Below are 18,155 nucleotides of genomic sequence, written 5' to 3' on the forward strand. Positions count from 1 at the left end.
TAAACACCAGCCCTTGCTTGCAGACAACACAGTTAATTAATAGGAGCCATTAGTTGAATGACAATTATCTGAGCACTTAAGTCATTCCAACATCTCATTGTGGAACCAACCCAGTACCCATCGCACAACCTTGTTACTTGAGCTGTGTGTGGGGGAGACAAAATAAGGAACAGCAACAGATCCACTCTACAGCACTGTGGTACCTTCAGGGCTGCTATAGCCCCAAGCTACATCATTCTTCTTCCTTGAGGAAGAATGGCTGAGGGATTCTTGTAGTTACTCTGTCTTTATTCCTAATACTTCCTGTCTCCCTCCTTCCCACTCATTCCCTGGACACTGATGCACATGGAGACTTTGCCAGGACAGGCTTCATGGTGCTGAACATGAGATGAACAGATCCTTCACCCCTCACCCCAAGCATCAAAATGCAAACAATTTATCTACATGTATGGCCAACTACATCCACAGAGGGAGGGAGGAAGGATTTGCCCCTCTTAGACCAACCTATGCCCCAGTGTCACATTATTCAGGAATTTTCAATTTCAGCCGAAATAAAATTCAGATAAGCTGCTGTGATTGACAGTGACATACTAAAATTCATTGCAACCAGCTTCAATATCAGATAATATAGAGCAACAGAAGGAAAATCAGTGCATTAATACCCAGAAGTGAAATGGAAATTCATTTTGAAGTGTGCTCTCTCTCTCTCTCTCAGAGAGAAGAAGTCTCAAATAAGGAAAATTCAAGTGACAACAAAATTAATGGAAATAAATAATAAAACATTTTATTTCTTTACTAATTCTTGGGAAATTATTCTTTCTAAAAAAATTCTTTGCTGTTTTCAGGTTTGATTAAAATATAACAATATAAAACAAAAAAATGCACATGTATTTGTGTTTTAAGACCAATTTTACATATGCTTTAAACAGGCCCTAATTAAGCAATGTGAATATTAAAGTATTTTTAAAATACGTAAGGGTTATAATACATGCAGTAATACTTTTATGGGAAAGTCCTAAGTATTTAACAAAAAAGGAGAACCTTTTTATAGATTTTGCTCAACCATCTGCTAGGATTGAAAATGCAATGATAGAGCAGGTACTATGTTCTGAAGGTAGTTCAAAAACCTATGTAAAGGATCTCATTCTTTATCATAATTTCACACACAAAAATTATGTTAAAGGAATATTATTAAAGTTGCAAAGTGAAGCACTCAAAAGTTAGGAAATGCTATAATTAAGGTTACCTGTGAAACCTTAATTCTCTCTCACACACACCCACACCCCTATATCTGTGCATTATGATAAATCTTTAAATACATGACCACATACTGTTTTTCCCCCCTCAGAACTCTTAGTCTGATCCCCTTCTGCTCATGTCCCCTCCAGAATGTCCCTTTACCTGTCCTTTCTCCACCACCCCGACTCCATGTCCTAGTGCTAATATCTGCCTTTGGACTCCCAGTCTGAGTACCAGTCTTCTCCTTTCCTTGGCTCCTAAGTCCCACTCCTTCCCATCCCCCTGGGCTCTCTGTCCCAATCTCAGTCTACCCTCTCCCCCACATTCTCTGGACTCTCTTTCCAAATTTCCTTGCACAGACAGACCCAGTCTTCCTCCCCTCCCCAGGCTCCTCATCTGATTTCAGTCTTTCCCTCCCTCCCCCCATACTATCTCTAGGTTTGCCAGTTTCAGCTGGACATGTTCCTGTAGGTTTCATCACATGATAATCTTTATTTAAAGATTAATCTTTAATTCCTGGAAATTCCAGGACAATCCTGGAGGGTTGGCAACCCTAACAAGCTCCCAATGCCAAAGTTCCCATTGACTTTAATAGTACACGATCAGGGTCTAAACCACTTTTGTGCTGCAGTTTACCTATTTGCTAAATACAGACAGTGATTAGAACTAGTCATACCAAATGGGTGATGGGGCGGGGTGAGGGAAGTTGCAAAAGTTTTCATCTTTTTTTCCATAAGTGTTCAAAATTTGAATTTTATTTTTTACCAGCTCAAACAACCTTCGCTACCTTCTACTATACAGGAGCATTGTGAGACAAAATTCACTGTAGTCTGAAAAGCACTTTGACGCCTGCTGATAGCACTTTTTACTAATGTGACTTGTTCTATTATTGTATATACACCACAGCGTAAATATTTAATTTCCTGGAAATATGTTTTAGTCCAACACACATGGCAGACTGCAATACAGCGCTTAACACACTGGGGCCCTCATCCGTGGCTAGGGTTCCTAGGCAGTACTGCAATACAGATAATTAATTGTACTGGAGGCTTATAGCTGACTTCCTCACCCATGCTGAGCCTATTGCTCTGCTCCCACAATGCCATATGTAACAAGGCAGGGCTGCTCCCAGAAAAGCCTCTGGCAGTTTTTTTTCTCCAACATGAGCAAAACAAACAAAAACAGTCCTTCAGCTCACACTGCACTATAACTCCCAGAGGATTTTTCCCCTTTGCGCTTCTCAGGATGACACTCCTCCCCCTCCCAGGGACTCTGGCAGTCCTGTTGCTCCTGTGCTCTGTTCCTGAGCTCAACCCCGCCCCCAGGGCTTTTTGCACTGAAGATCCTTCTCCCAACAGTTCGGTTCAGGGTCTCACTGCCTCCCATCCCCAGCAGTCCTGCTCTTGCTCCTAACTCTTACTAAGTAGATAGTGTTCACTCGTCCCCAGGCCCAGGTGCCTTCTTGTAAAGCCTAGTGTGGATCAGCGGATGTGGCACAGGTGCACTTGCCCTGCTGTCTTTTAGAGGGCCAGTGTTACCAAGCTTACAGTTTTTGTTCGCAGACAACAGTTTTACTTCTGTTGCCAAACCTTCACTTATTTAAAAATGAAAACTCCCCAGTAAAGGCTATGCAATAGAAAGCAAAACAGAGCAATGTGGCATGGTAAAATGTTATCTATGACCTGCATGTCAACCTCAGGACCAAAGAATAATTATTCTGAGACTGTCAGATGCTAGGCAGGGAATCCGAACATAATACATTTCAGCAGAGTGTGGATGTGGGGGCTAAGTTGTCTTGGTTGACTCAGTGCTCAGAGTGGCTCTGAGCTGCAAGAACAATTAAAAATAGGGCTCTTCCTGACAAGCAATCCTTATTTTTATAGATCCATCCTGGGTTCTCTGAAAATGACATATGGGGATCTAAGGTGGCGTCAGGTCCAGGTGGTATAACAGTACTGCACTCTTCCATATTACCCTTTGACAGAGGGCTGCCTTACAGTTGCAAGAAATGATCTGTAGTCATTCTTTTCTTTCAGGAAAAGTTTTCTGCTTGCCTCACAAGATAAGATAATGTTCCAAAGAGATGCTCCTTTCAAATAAAGTTATGATGTCCAAGCAGATGCCTGCAATTAAATTTTTCCATGTGTAGTGTGACCATATAGCTCGTCTTGGCCGGGACAATCCCTTTTTTAAGCACTGTTATGGCCGTCCCAACTTCTTTGGCAAAAGTGAACATTCTGCAATTGTTTGCCATTTAAAACTGCTGGTTATTGATTAATTTTTCTTTATTCATCTTGGTCCCAATCTGAGAAATGAAATCAGTATTGATATAAATCTGTATCACTAATAGCCCTACATTGAGCAGACTTTAAAATTGTTTGCAGATACAGTGTAAGAGTTATAGCAGACAGATAATGTTTTGGCACTCTTAATCCAATATATAGTAATAATACAGTCATTTGCAATGGAAACGTGTTTAAATGACCAATTCACCTGGATCATATAAAGGTTTATATCTATTTACAATAACACCATTAGCCTTCAAAAAGCTACATGAGTTAATTTAAGAGTCAGAGAATGAAGAGTCTTATGCATTGGAACTAATTCAGGAGTCTGCCTCTTAGGACACAGGGAAAGTAGGTACCTCATATTCCCTGATAAAATGGCAACGGTGCTCCAGTATTGGAAGACTTTTCCAACAGGTCTATGGTCAGATGACTACAGAGGGAGCCTGGATAGAAAAACTGTGCTCCAGTCTCCAGGTGCAGATAAGGATCAGATACCATAGTGATAGGCACGGGACCTAGATAAATTATTAACATGTGGCAATCTGCAAGAAAAACAGTGGAGTCCTAAAATCTTCCCATATTGTAAAATGTGACACAGAGCAGGAATTCAACAGTTCTGAGGATTAGTAACATTTAAGTCATCACTATCTGATGGCTTGTTTGATGGACTTTTCTCCTTGAGAGGCATGTGAAAGGCATTGCTTTCATCAAGTATAGATACATGTGATCACAAACAAATATCAGGGAATAAAATCTTAGCTGAACATTTTCAAACAAGCAAAGAGTTTCATTTCCAGTTTGCAGTGAACATTTGGGTCAGTTCTTATTTCCCAACCAGTGGGATGATTCCTATAAAAACTAGGTTTAATTTGGAGGCAGACAAGAGAGCATTAGATGCATTCCCTGGTTTCACTCAAGTCCTTTCAATGTGTACACACAACAATACTGTCAATACTCGGTTAGTCAAAGGAATAATCATCATTTAAAAATCAAAGTACCATTTGTGTCACTTTTAAAGGGGCTCAAAGCTCATGTCAGCTGAACTCTTACACTAATGAAGCAACAGTAAATCATCATGACAAATTGAAGGTTTAATGTAAGAGTGAAATTACAGAATGATTCATTACCTTCCTTTCCTGTCCTTTCCTTTTCCACAGCCAGCAGAGTAGCTGCTGCAGCTAATGTCAAGCTGCTGGCATCATTCCATTGCTTCTGCACCCACACACCCTGCTGATACTCACACATTTGATTCAAGGAATTTTATTTTTCAGTGATAAAATCTTATTATGAAGCACAGCTTAATTTGCTGTCTAGGGACTGTATTTAATGAAAAGGTATAACCGGGTCACATTTGTTTGTGCTAATATTTTTCATGGGGTTTAATAGAAAGTGAATCTTGCCATCTTCCCAACAGATTGGTTTAGGATTAAGTTATTTGCATTCACAGAATGTAAAAGTGTGATGAATGAAGTGAATTTAGGAGCATATTCTCCACTCAGTAAGCACATATGACTGATATTGGTGCTACAGGAAGTTCACAATGGAAGGGCATAGAGCCCTTTATCCATAATTGTTTGTGTTTTCACACAACTCAGCCTAATTAAGGCTGGTGTCTCTTTCAACCTTGCCACTCAAAAGCAAAGAATTAATCACAATGGAAAAAAAAAACAATGAAGAAGAATGGTCCCTCTCAGGTCTCCGCCCCATCACTTAGCCCCCAATCCGGTGGATAAGAGCGATGTAAATTAGTCATAGTTAACATTAGTGGCTGGGCTTTTCAGCAGGAGCTACTGAAGTGTGCTGCACTTTTGAAAATCAGGCAACTTCTTTAGGTGAATAGCTATGATGTAAGAACCTATTCAGAACCCACGTTGGAAAATCCATTTTCTACAGGTAACCATTTCCTACAGGTATTTGTAATCAAAACCAAAGAGAACTAAAGAGAGAACTATGTTTACAAGTTCTCAGAAACAGAACAGTTTGTAAACTAATCTAGTGACTGAAGGAAGGAAATGGGAAGCAGGAATCATGGCTTTGGTATTTGCTTGCCATGTAGGTAAGTCACAACCTCTGTTCTTCAGCTTACCCTTCCATAAAACAAGGATACTGATGTGGTATTTAACCTGCTTCACAGGGATGTTGTGAAGTTTATTTGTATTTGTAAAGCACTTTGAGGTACTCCTATGAAATGCATGATAGAAATGCAAAGTAGGATAATATTTTACAATTTCTCCATTTAGAAAAAAATCTACTGGTCTGGGTTGGTGTTTGTCACCATAATGTCTGACTACTTATATAAAAAAACATATAATGTATTGCATACAATGGAAGTTTTCTGAAGTAAAATTAGTGTTGTGACTAGAGACTTGAGATAGACCCAGGCCAGTTGGGTACAGCAGAATAGCAGAAGGTAGATATACTGGCCACTGGATTAACAGTTTTCTGACCGACCCAGGCCAGTTTGGTACAGCAGAATAGCAGAAGGCAGATATACTGGCCACTGGATTAACAGTTTTCTGACCAGAGCAGGGGCTGCTCCAGGCTAATGAGAACACCTGACTCTAATTAACCTGCAAAGAGTCAGGTGAGGCCATTAAGTTAATGTGACTACCTGACTCTAATTAAGGCCCTGCTGATACTATAAAAAGGGCTCACTCCAGTCAGGCAGAGGAAAGCCAGGGAGCCAGAGGAGAGGAAGTGTGGCTGAAGGGCTGGTTAATGAAGACACCCTCAAACCATCGTTAAGGTGCCCTAAGGTAAAGATGAAGAAGGGAGAAGCAGGAGAGCTGTGAGGAAGTGGACCAGGGAAATGTAACTCTGGCAGTGAAAGGTTGCCTGCCAACAGCTGCTACCATTAGGGTCCCTGGGCCAGAACCCAGAGTAGAGGGCGGGCCCGGGTTCCCCCCAACCCACCACTACAGGAACATCTCCTGGGAGGGGACAGGCCCCTATCAGAACAAGGGGGTAAATTGTTCTGAAATAAGCTCCCAGGGATAACAGAGACTGTGGGAGTTCTCTCACCAACCTCCTTGCAGGCCTATGATGAAAAGGGCTCAGTAGACAGGAACCCTGGCCCTAGAGAGAGAAGGGCTACATGGAGGGTCACAGTGAGCCACTGAGGCTAGCATAAACCACCTAGAAGTGCAGGACCCACGGGAGCAAGGTCAGAGCTCTGCCACAGACTGGACAAACCAATCTGGATAAAATAAGAACAGACACAAACAACTAAGATTTTAACTTTAAACACAGTTGAACTTTAAAATCATTTGTTAACTTATTTCCTGTTTCTTTTGATTTTCACATGCTTTTCCACTTCTTGTCTCTGGAATTTAGGAGCATATTCTCCATTCAATGAGCGCAGATAACTGGTATTGATGCTATTAACCTGGCTGAAAGTACAGTGCACCTGCTGTACTGATATAATTTCATTTTTCCCCTATGGAATTACTTCTGATTTGCCCTGGTATAAATGAGAGGAGAATCAGGTTTGTGCGTTTATGTCTCTGGATACCATGAGCAACGTTGCTCTTGTTGTGTATTCAGCCTGACCCGAAGCAGGAATTACAGGAAACACGATGGGAACCCTGTTCTTCCAAGATTTCAAATCCTATTTTTTTAGTTCTCTCTAAGTCTTCTGTAAAATCCATCTCCTCTGTATCTAAGAATTTCCCAGACAAAGTGAGCCTGCATACTGAGGCCCATAGTGGATTTCATGGATTATTCTGCTCTTTATCCTCCCAAGTTCTCAGCAGCTCAGTGTGGGTTGTTGGTGATTTTTGCATATGAAAATCTACCGGTTATTGTGGGAAAGTTTCATCATTAAGGGGATTTCGCAGTGTGTTCTAAAGGCAGCCAGATTCTGGATCGTTCTAGTCTCTCTCCTCTGGTAGCCACTTCCACATCTGAGCCCAGTCAACCAGCAACGCTTTATATCCAACTCTTGAGTCCTTTGTCCTGGGCTGCCGCCTTAACAGATTCTGGATTGCTGATGGAGTTGGAGCCTGACTTTCAACAGAAAACCAAGTTGTTGACTAAATGAAGTTTTTTTTTCCACGAAGAAGTTTCTGCTTCCACAGAAAATTTTGATTTTTCAGTGAAAAACAAAAACATCTCAAAACTGACACATTTCTAGCTGAAGAATGTAACATTTCCATTTGTAAATGCTCCGGTTGGGAGTTTAGGTGCCTCGTGCTCCTCTTCTCCTCTGTAGGCATCTCCAGGGCCCAGCAAGAGGGGAGAACATGATCTATTGTAGGAGATGTAGTCCAATAAGGACTCAGCCCATAAAAGAGAATGAGAGCATGAGGTACCCACACTGCAAGACCCATGAGGCATTACAGCAGCATTTTACAAGTAACATCTTTGGGGTTTCAATCATAGGTTTTTAGTTTTCAGACAAAACATTTTGGTTTCCAATTTTTTTCCCTAAAAGTAGAAAATTTCCATGGAAAATTCTAACAAAAATATTTTTTTTAACCTTTTGAAACTTGTAATTGAAAATTTTAATGAAAAAAAAATTCTGACCAGTTCTAGTCTTGACAGATTTAGATTTTAAAAAAAAAAAAAAAAGCAGGACTTGAAACTAATTTGGAGCCAGTGAGGGGACGGGAGTACGCTGGTGATGTACTCACAACAGCCCGCACCATCGCAGCAGGTTGTCACATTCTGTGCATGCTGGAGTCTGTGCATTACTTCCTGATACAGAGAATTATCATCATCTAGTGTGATGGTAACAAGAATGTGGATCATAGTGAACATTTATGCCTGTGTGGGTATGCCCACAAGTGGGAGGGGTTCCCTTACTGATGCTCTCAGGAAGAGTTAATTTATCTTTTGAAAAAAGTTGTGGTGGTGATGTCACAGCTCTGAAGGTCGTGCTGCTGGCCAATATAAATGTTATTGTTTGGAGAAGGAGGCTGTTCCCAAGTGCTTCTTCCCCTAGGATTGAGGAAAGGCAGTTTGGGCACCACTCCCAGTGGTAGTGCTGACAGCAGTTCCATTCATTTGGATAAAGGTTCAGACATATATTTGAAGTTGGAACATTGAAGTGAACTTGTGACTCTTCACCCATGACTAATTTACCTAGCCAATGTACAGTGCTTCCCTTGTGCATTCTAGTGTGTAAGGGCAAGATATTCTAATTACATGTGTGCATGTGGAGGGAGCTGCATATTGGAATCAAAATCCTCTGTCTGGATCTCAGAGTTGATTTTTCCAATGTCAGAAAGAAGAGGAAATGGTCCATCGCCCTAATTGCACCACTTGTGTACGTTAGATGCAGGAACAGAAACAAAACTAATTTAAAATCTTTGTAAATGGTTTACCCAAAGCAAACTCTATGACATCCTAAATGAGTTAAGTGTTCTCTCCATTCTGTTGTTGACAAACTGGAAGCTAATGATCATAATTGAGCACGAAGGCAACAGAGCATTGTCAAACTCATTCAGAAAATGCAGATTCACAAAGATAATGAAAGATTTATTTCATTGGTATAGAACAGAGAGGAGCTTAGACGATGTGCTTTCAAAAATGTTACTGAACTAAGTCAAGCAGAGCAAAATAACCAGAAGATAGACAGACATTAGCAAATGTAGTCACCCAGGCGTAACATGTGACAACTGGCCACACAAGAAAGGAAGAAATACCAAGACAAATTGTTCTAAAAACCAAGCTAAGATTAAAGATGATACATTCTTAAGTACAGAATGTACCCTATCTCCAGGGGGAAATAACTATACTTAGCACTTCTATAGGATTCCTAGCTTCAAAGGGCTTTTCAGATGTTAACTAATTAATTCATAGAGTCATCGAGTTTAAGTTTAAGGCCAAAAGAGACCATTATATCATCTAGTCTGACTTCCTCTATAACAGAGCCATTAGATTTCACAGTTACCTCTGTATTGAGCCCAATAACTTGTGTTTGGCTAAAGCATATTGTTGAGAAAGGCATCCAGTCTTAATCTGAAGACGTCAAGAGATGAAGAATCCACAACTACCCGTGGTAGTTGTTCCAGTGGTTAATCACCCTGACTGTTAAAAGGTTGTTCATCTTTCATTTGAATTTGTCTGGCTTCAGCTTCCAATCATTGATTCTTGTTACCCCTTTCTCTGCTAGATTCAAGAGCCTTTTAGTACCATGTTTTTTCTGCCTATGAAGTATTGATCAAGTCACCTCCAATCTTCTTTTCAATAAAATAAACAGATTAAATTCTTTAACTCTCACTGTAAGGTATTTTCTCCATCCCTTCAACCATTTTTGTGGCTCTTTTCTGTACCATCTCCAATTTCTTAATATCCTTGTTAAAATGTGGACACCAAAACTGTGTGCATTATTATAGTATCATTCTCACTAATGCTATGTACAGGGTAAAGTCACCTCTCTACTTCTATTCGCTAATCCCATTTATATATTCAAGGGCTACATTAGCATATCATTGGGAGTTTGTCCTCTCCAAGACCCCTCAATCCTTTTGAGTCATTGTTTTCCAGGATACCGTTCCCCATTCTGTAGATATTCGTTCCTAGATGTATAACTTGCATTGGCTATATTAAAACACATTTTGTTTCAACAAGCCCAGTTTACCAAGTGATCCAGATCGCACTGAGTGACTACCCTGTCCACATAATAATTTACCACTCCTCTAGTCTTTGTGTCTTCCATAGTATTATTGCAATGATTTTATATTTACTTCCAGATTGGTATTTCCTTTCTCTGCTTTTCTTTCTCACTCTTGTAGTATAATTTGACTTTAGTCTTTCATTTGTCTAGTCCTCTAGTACATTTAATTCTGTGCTATCTAAGTCAACATGCCGAAGCAAATTTTCTTTGCATTGCAATGTTAAAGAAAATTCAACAAAACCCCAAAATCATGACTACTACCCATAGCAGGTAGATTTAGAAGCAAGTCTTTAAAGTACCAAACAAGCTTTCTGTAGTGTTTTCTGAATATTGTTTTAATGGCCAAGTCAAAGGATTTCAGAAGGATTACTATCAGCTAATAAATAATAGATAGCCACTGGCACCTAACATGCAGAGTATTAATGAACATGCAGTGACCTATCAATAGTGCTATATGCTGTAGTACAGGAAACCTACAGCTGGGTCAGTTGCTGGTCTCAATCACAAAATCCCTGAGCTAGCAGGGGCTTGGGGCAGTGTGGAGGCAGGCATTTGACCTGCAAGCTGGGATTTGAAATCAGGTCTGGATTGGGGTTTGGTCCAGGCACATCTGGTAAGAAGAATAAACAAAAGCCATGTTCATCGTGATGATATAAATTTCCTAAATAGATCATATTTATGAAATGACTATACAGTTCATGTGCCGTTTCTATGATTTGTATTATGAATCACTCATGATTGGACCCCTGATAGCTGACCTCTCTATCAACAATGGAACACTGAGAATGAAAAATCCTTGTGCTCATTCAAGCTGAACTGTACTTTTCCACTATCTCTATTAATGTCTGCATTGGTACATGCGTGCAGTGTATTGCACCAATAAACAGAAGATAAAGATGCTAAATTAAAACAAAAATGTCTTTCAGAATCTCTTTTTTCAAAATCCATCATTGGAAACATAATGAACTGTGATACACGAGGTAGGCAGGAATTAAGAAATTGTCTTACACTCTTTGAATCCAATGCCTGACTAATATCTACATCTCCAATAGCATGTTGAAATAATCCATTACAAAAAATTACCATGGCATTTTACACTTTAATCAGACACAGCAATAACCACATTACAGGAGCACTGAATTTACTGTACTGTGGCAGACTCGTCTAATACCCTCCCGCAGTAGCCGGAGGCTTATGTTTTAGACATAAAGGAAAGAAAATAGCTCAAGTACATCTTCTTGGGTGGGCAGTTCTGTACACAGGGAGAAGGGGTCCTTTCTTGACCTCTGCAGGTAGCCTGAAGGATGAGATGAGGCAGCCCCTGTTATCTTGCACAACTGTAAATGTTGCTGTGTTTATGAGATTATCCTTCCCTTATGAAAAAACTTGCTACAATATTTGACTCCATGACCTAGTCAGGCCATGAATGTCACAGGCTGACTCTATGCTATCTAATGGCGTACATCCTTTTATTTGCTCTAAATTGAGTGCTGCTTAATATTGTTGTGTTCACATGTTCTCTTGTTATGGGACAGTTTAAAAGGAAAGATGTTCTCACTATGGCCTTCATAATTTGGAACACTGCACATCTGCACAATTAGGTCCCCTTTAAATCTTCTTCCTTCCAGGCTAAATCGTACTGTTTTTACCGTCTGTTGTCCTGCCATACTTCTGACTCAAGCCATATAACTAACGTGCACACTACAGAAATCTTTGCTTTTTCCCCTACATGGTTTTCAGGCCTTCCCTTTGCTCTCCTTACCTCCCCTTAGCAGCCACCCACAGCATACTTCTCTCTAGTTTTTCTGTTAGCATAATGAGAGAGCCATGCTATGCAGCACCCGGCAGAGAAAAGACAGACGGAGCTCAGAGTTCTGGAGGCCTTTCAAATGGAATGCTTATTTCCTGGCAGTCCAGGGATTAACAGAAAAGCCCTCTGTCCTATGGTGGGAGAGGTGGGGTAAGGAATCCCATCCTTTAAGAGGAAGGAGTGGAAGGAAGAGGACACCCAATGCTATATTTTCTTAAGATAGCAGTAGTTCCTATGCTGAACAAACAGCAGATTGTAGGGCTCTTTCGGCACAGAAATTCAGTTTTAATCTGCCTCTGGTTCCAAACCAGACTTTCCATTGTGCCCTTCTGAGTTTTAAGCGCCGAGTGTTAGCATAGAGAGGTTTGTGCTTTTAATTCCCAGCAGTGCAGCCATTGCTATTATCCCTCTTTAGTGAAAATCTTGTTTTTGCTTGGACCTCTGCCATGCTTCATTTTCATCTCTTGTCCTTAGCTGTGAAAATTCAGTACTTCTGAACAAATTCAATCCAAAATATTGATGGCGCCCACCAACCCATCCTGAGCATCCCTCAGCAGCTCCTACGTATAGTTTAAATATTCCTTCTGAAAGCTATTTGTTTTAATTGCCAGCGGGCTGGTTCGCTCGTGGGTAGGATAGAGCCCATTCCCATGCAGGAAGGCACCAACAAAAAGCAGAATTTTCCAGTGCCCAATGGATTTGGAGCCCTTCTTTCTACATCACCTTCTCAAACCCACAAGAGATTTGTTGGTTTTCTGATTAGAGGATTCTGTGTGTAACAGGGGTCGCACTTCTGAAAAGGCTACAGGAGAGGCTCTAGACATAAACTTTCTATTTAGCAGTCTAAGTTCAGGATGCTCATCTCCATTGCTAAGATTAAAAATTCAATAAACAAAGATCAGAATCTGGCCCTCAAGGAAATATCAGAGAGGTCCTGGAACCTGTAATTTATGCAATATGTACCACAGTCTTGGATTCCTTCTCATCACTGTTTTACAGTGCTGATTATCTTCTTCATGGCATCTGATATCTGAAGTAAAGTCACTGCTTGGTTCTCATGGTACTTACCAAAAAAAGAAATGTGTACAATTGTAATAATTAAATCTCCTACCATCATGCCCTGACCCACTCAACATAGGCAGGTCCCCGTCCTCTGAAGAGAATTCCTTGCTACAAGTAATAGAAGGAATATTTTCTCTAAAAACTTCCCTTTTCCTTTCTGGGACACATCCGCCATGTAGGTATTCATACCCCCAAAGGTCACTGGCTATCGCCTCTCCAGCTTAGGTGGGCACACACAGGCACTCATAGAACAGTGACTAAACAGTCCCAGTCAGCTGTTGACAGCAGCTCAGCCATGCACCAGCTCTCAGCCACATGCTCAGCACAAAGTATGTTGGTTTACAAGTGACACACTCACACACACAGAAATACACACACACACATTCAGAATGGAACAGCTTCTTCTCTAGCTCTGCATATACCATATATCAAAATTGCTTTCTTTGCCAAAGTGAAAATCTAACAAGGAACTGAGATAACTTGTACTTAAGGAAACCACATTTCTGAACATGTAGGAATGATATCTTTCTCTTTGCATGTCTCTTACTAGTGTTCCTCATCGATTATAAAAGAGAAAGCCTATGCTTTTATCTCAGTTCTGTGACATAATCATAACTTACAAAGTCTGCTTTAAATAGGAGTCTTAACAAAAGAGACACTGTAGACTAAAAAGCTGCAAACCAGAAACATTAGAGACACTGCAAAAGAGCAAAGCAAAGCTCCAGGGAGTGTTGACAGTCACTTCCACGGATTTGTGCCTCTTACATAAATTTCATTATATAATGCAGCAATGTCTTGCGTATGAAATGCCACACTATTAACCAATGTATGTTTACAGCCTGGCTTGCCTTTGCCACGGAACACTGCACTTTTCCTGGAAAATGACTGAAAGGAGATTTGAATGGTATGAAAAAGAGTTCTATATTTTATGGGGTGTTTTAATAATAACTGTTGCATAAAATGATACTTCTTTATCTTTGGGGAACCATGTTTGCCTTGAGGCCCAGAATCGTCACTCTTTGATAAGGGAAAAAGTGAAGCTCTCCCTCTGGCCATATATAGGATTTGTAGGGCTCTGCTGGAAATAATGTTCCTAATAGGATTAAGGTGTACCCTGACACAGTTTCCATACAAGCATTCCTTTGTTAGTCTCAAAAGCCACTTAATGTTGGTTACATCCAAAATACACACATATCCATATACACATATATTCTAACCCTAGAAACAATACAGATATGGAGTATACTTCAAACAGGTTCAGGCCCAGGAGACACATCCCCATCATGGCGTGACTCCAGAGGGGTACAATAAAGCTCCGACAAAGCACCTTTACCAATTCTACCCTAACCAATACAAGTTAAACACAAACAACTTTTCTTTCTCATAATTTCATTTGTTTTAATCATAGGCTGTGGGCCTATCACTCATGCTAAAGTCCAACTCAATTTAAAACCATAGTTCAATCTGGCCTAATGTGGGCCTGTATTTCTACAGGCCCCATGGGAGCTGTCCAACAGGTATTTCAGAGCTGCAACCACCTTTTCTAGCTCCAAGGATTTTGCTGTTGTAGGCAAAATATAAATTACCTCTCAAAGTCTACAGTCAATCACACAATAAACAAAGGCATTCAAATTGTTACTATGCTTCAAAACATGGCTTCTCAGAACATCCTCGTGAGGACAGAACTCAGATCGTCCTACTAAAGGAAGAAGAAGATTAACATTTAAAAAAAAATCCTAGCCATCCCCTTCCTTTGAGGTTCCAGTGTTGATTTTCCATCTCTTGATATATTCAAATCAAGACTAGATGCCTTTTTGGCATATATGGTTTAGCTGAACAAGTTAGGTGGGGGTAACTGGGTTAAATTCTACAACCTGTGAATATACAGGACAGAAGACCAAATGATTGAATGGGTCATTCTGGTCTTAAAAATCAATTAATATATGACTAAATCTCTAAGTCTGCTTTATTCAGCCTGTAAATTCTTCAGAATATAGACTGCCTGTGCTTTGTGTGTTATACACTGTGGAACACCTTATAAGCATTAAACAGGTAACTAATGGAGTTGAAGCAGCAAAGAGTCCTGTGGCATCTTATAGACTAACAGACATATTGGAGCATGAGCTTTCATGGGTGAATACCCACTTCGTCAGATGCATGTGGCACTGCAAGAGTTAACCTAAACACATTTTGTCACTAGTTTGTTCAGTACTTCCCATGATACTGCTATAGAGCTCATGGACAGTAGCTTTACATCTGTTTCTTTTATTTTCCTTTCCTAGAAGCTTTAACAAAAGAAAATAGCTAGCAATCCAGAAGAGGAGATTTTCCTCAGCAGAGAAAATAGCCTATAACTGGCTTCCCATAAAACAGTGAAAATTACACTGTGAGCAAAAGTAGCGGAGGAGATAAATCAACCTGTAGTGCTCTTGGAAAAATCTTTAGTGGCAGATATAAGGACAATATAATTGCTGAAGATGAGCAGATTTTTCTTTTATCTCAATAAAGCACTTTTGGATGAAAAGATTGGAAAGACAGGAGCAATACAATCGAAAACGCCTGTTACAATCTTATTTACATAATTTTATATAAAGGAGCATTGATATATGAAGTGTAAAATGAATGTGCTGAATACTGAAAATAAAGCATTACAGAAAACAAATTGTGCTTACTCCCCAGCTGTAAAGAAGCTTAATGTTTGATTAAATACATTTGCCTGGGGAAGAGAGACACTGAGTTTATAAAAAGGCTGAGTGTGCCATTTCAATATGACAGAAAACTCCCTGTCACTGGCTCTTTTATGCAATGTGGCTCACGCAGCTGAATCTTAAATTGTTTTGTATAGGAAAGATTTTCACAATATCACAGATATTAGCTGAAAATGCTAAACATGGAGCTCTTCTTGTACGTTTCCCCTCTTCCCATTCCCTCTTGTCTCATGTATGTCATGGCGTGTCTAGCTAAGCTAGTATGGTGCCATATTTGACAAGCTCTCAATGGCTTTGTAGACACACTAATCTAAAGTAGATGATGGCTGAATGTATGGACTGGTGGGTGCTAAACACAAGCCATCGCCTAGATTTCCATTTACTTCCATGATTATCTTCTGCTTTATTACAAAATTATCTATTTTAATAGAGAAACTTGTTAGCATCAAGATACATATTATTGGAGACATTCCTTGACAGACTTCACAGATATTTGAAACCCATTTTAACCCACGCTGGTCCACCGCTTACAACAACATTACCTGAATGGTGTAATCCCATTGCCAGACTGCTAACCAGCCCTAGAGCATATGGCGTAAGTATATATATTGTGTGTGCATTAAACTTTTTGAATAGCATTTAGAACCTGATCTAAAGCTCACTGTAGTTAATAGAAGCGTTTACATGATTTCAATGGGCGTTGGATCAAGCCTTTAACAAGACTAGAAACTATATGGCTGTAGTGTCATAGGGGTGAAAAAGTACGGCCACATTTTCAGAAGTGGCTACTGATTATTAGTGCGGTGGGTTTTTGGGTGGCCTAAGGTCTGGTTTCCAATGATACGCAGAAGCAGGAGACTGTAGGCAGCCACTTGCTTCAAATTGACAAAAAATCAAAGTGAGAGCACTGTAATTAATAGTTGATATTAATCATCGACACTGAAAATATTAAAATGGAATCCCATCAGGCTTGTTTCTGGGAAGTTGTCACTGATTAGGGTCCCTTTTCCTTTTTAAAACACAGGAGCAGCTGAAGGACGATGACATGGACTGTATCGTGAATAACGATGAACTGACTATAAATTATGAAGACGCCAATCCTGCTCCAGTGCCGGCACAGGCCAGAATAGTCTCACCCCAGACTCCAGGCAAGGAAAACATTCATGAAGGAGACCTTGGATTAGGAGGATGTGAACTCCAGCTTGAGCACACTCCAGCAGACACCCAGTTGAATTCACTGGCATGAGCAGTGCAAATGTAATCACAAGAAATGCACGGAACATGAAGGAATACAAGCCAAACGTATGAGGCAGTGTTGGTAAGAAGCTAGAAAATGTATTAAAAGCATAAATTGAAGAGAATCAAAACCTTGTCAAATGTATCTTCTGGTGCCTGAAGAAATGAGGATTTATCATCATCATCCATATATGCTATACAACTACATTTAATGTTTTGACAGTGGCAATTTTTATTAATGAAATTGAAGGCACTGTCTGCTACAGGCATATTACAGATGCACTCACAGCGTCGATTGTACTTCGTGTGCACATAAACACACAGACTTCTGAATATTGTTCTCTTTGTTAATTAATTCAGCTGAGGAGGAGAGATATTTGATTAACACGATCATGCTCAGATGATCATAGAACTTTTTAATAAGTTGCTCCTGGGCAGACATATCACCCATGTACAAATGCAAACTTTGGGCAGCTACTTCCTCTTTACAAATGTTTAAGACTCCCACTTTATGCTTATAGCATTTGGTATTTTCTAGACAGTCAGTCCAATGGATGCTTCAGCAAAAATAAGTTTCACCCCCGAGCTGCAGAGGGTTAATTCAGAACACAAAAACTGGGCATTGCTATATTAGTTGTTCAAGCTAAATAAATCAATAACGGAACTTTTTATTATTATTTTGATTGATCATGATCACTATGGAATACAGCAATTACACTTATCCCACAATGCATTTGTTGCTAGAGTTGGCAATAGGTTTTTATACACAGCTTGTGTGATTGGAACAATTTATGTTTTTGTGTAAAAACATTCCCAGTTTGTATTTTGATTTTAGCTTCTTTTGGAGCTGGGTTTTATTTGGTTGGGGGGGGGGGGGGTGTTACACACACACACACACACACACACACACACACACACACACACAAGTTCTGCAAAAGAGTTTACTTTTTAAGATAAGATTTTTCAAAGCGACGTGTGCATAATCACACATTTATATTTGGCACTTAGCTATTACAGTGATAAGTAAGATAGTAAAACCTAGATAGACAAATGAGAGAAAGATTTAGGTATTGAAATACCAGCTGTGTCTGCATAAATTCAGCATATGAATTCACACATGGTCAGTCACGCACCTAAAGGATCATGATGTACCCATATCAGGCATTTGCACACATAAATTGGGTGTTGCGAAT

General features: G+C 40.0%; 1 protein-coding gene across 1 annotated transcript in view; it reads left to right on the plus strand.

The window, feature by feature from the left end:
- The window catches only part of SLC9A9 (solute carrier family 9 member A9), a 340,359-nt gene extending 322,534 nt beyond the window's left edge, over positions 1-17,825 (plus strand). The window contains exons 15-16 of the mRNA XM_030575042.1: positions 16,216-16,321; positions 16,751-17,825. Of these exons, the coding sequence (XP_030430902.1) occupies positions 16,216-16,321; positions 16,751-16,972 (328 nt within the window). The 3' untranslated portion in view covers positions 16,973-17,825. The remainder of the gene's footprint in view (positions 1-16,215; positions 16,322-16,750) is intronic.
- Positions 17,826-18,155: the final 330 nt, after the last annotated feature.

This window comes from Gopherus evgoodei, chromosome 9, assembly GCF_007399415.2.
Source record: "Gopherus evgoodei ecotype Sinaloan lineage chromosome 9, rGopEvg1_v1.p, whole genome shotgun sequence".
In the NCBI taxonomy this organism is placed as follows: Eukaryota; Metazoa; Chordata; order Testudines; family Testudinidae; genus Gopherus; species Gopherus evgoodei.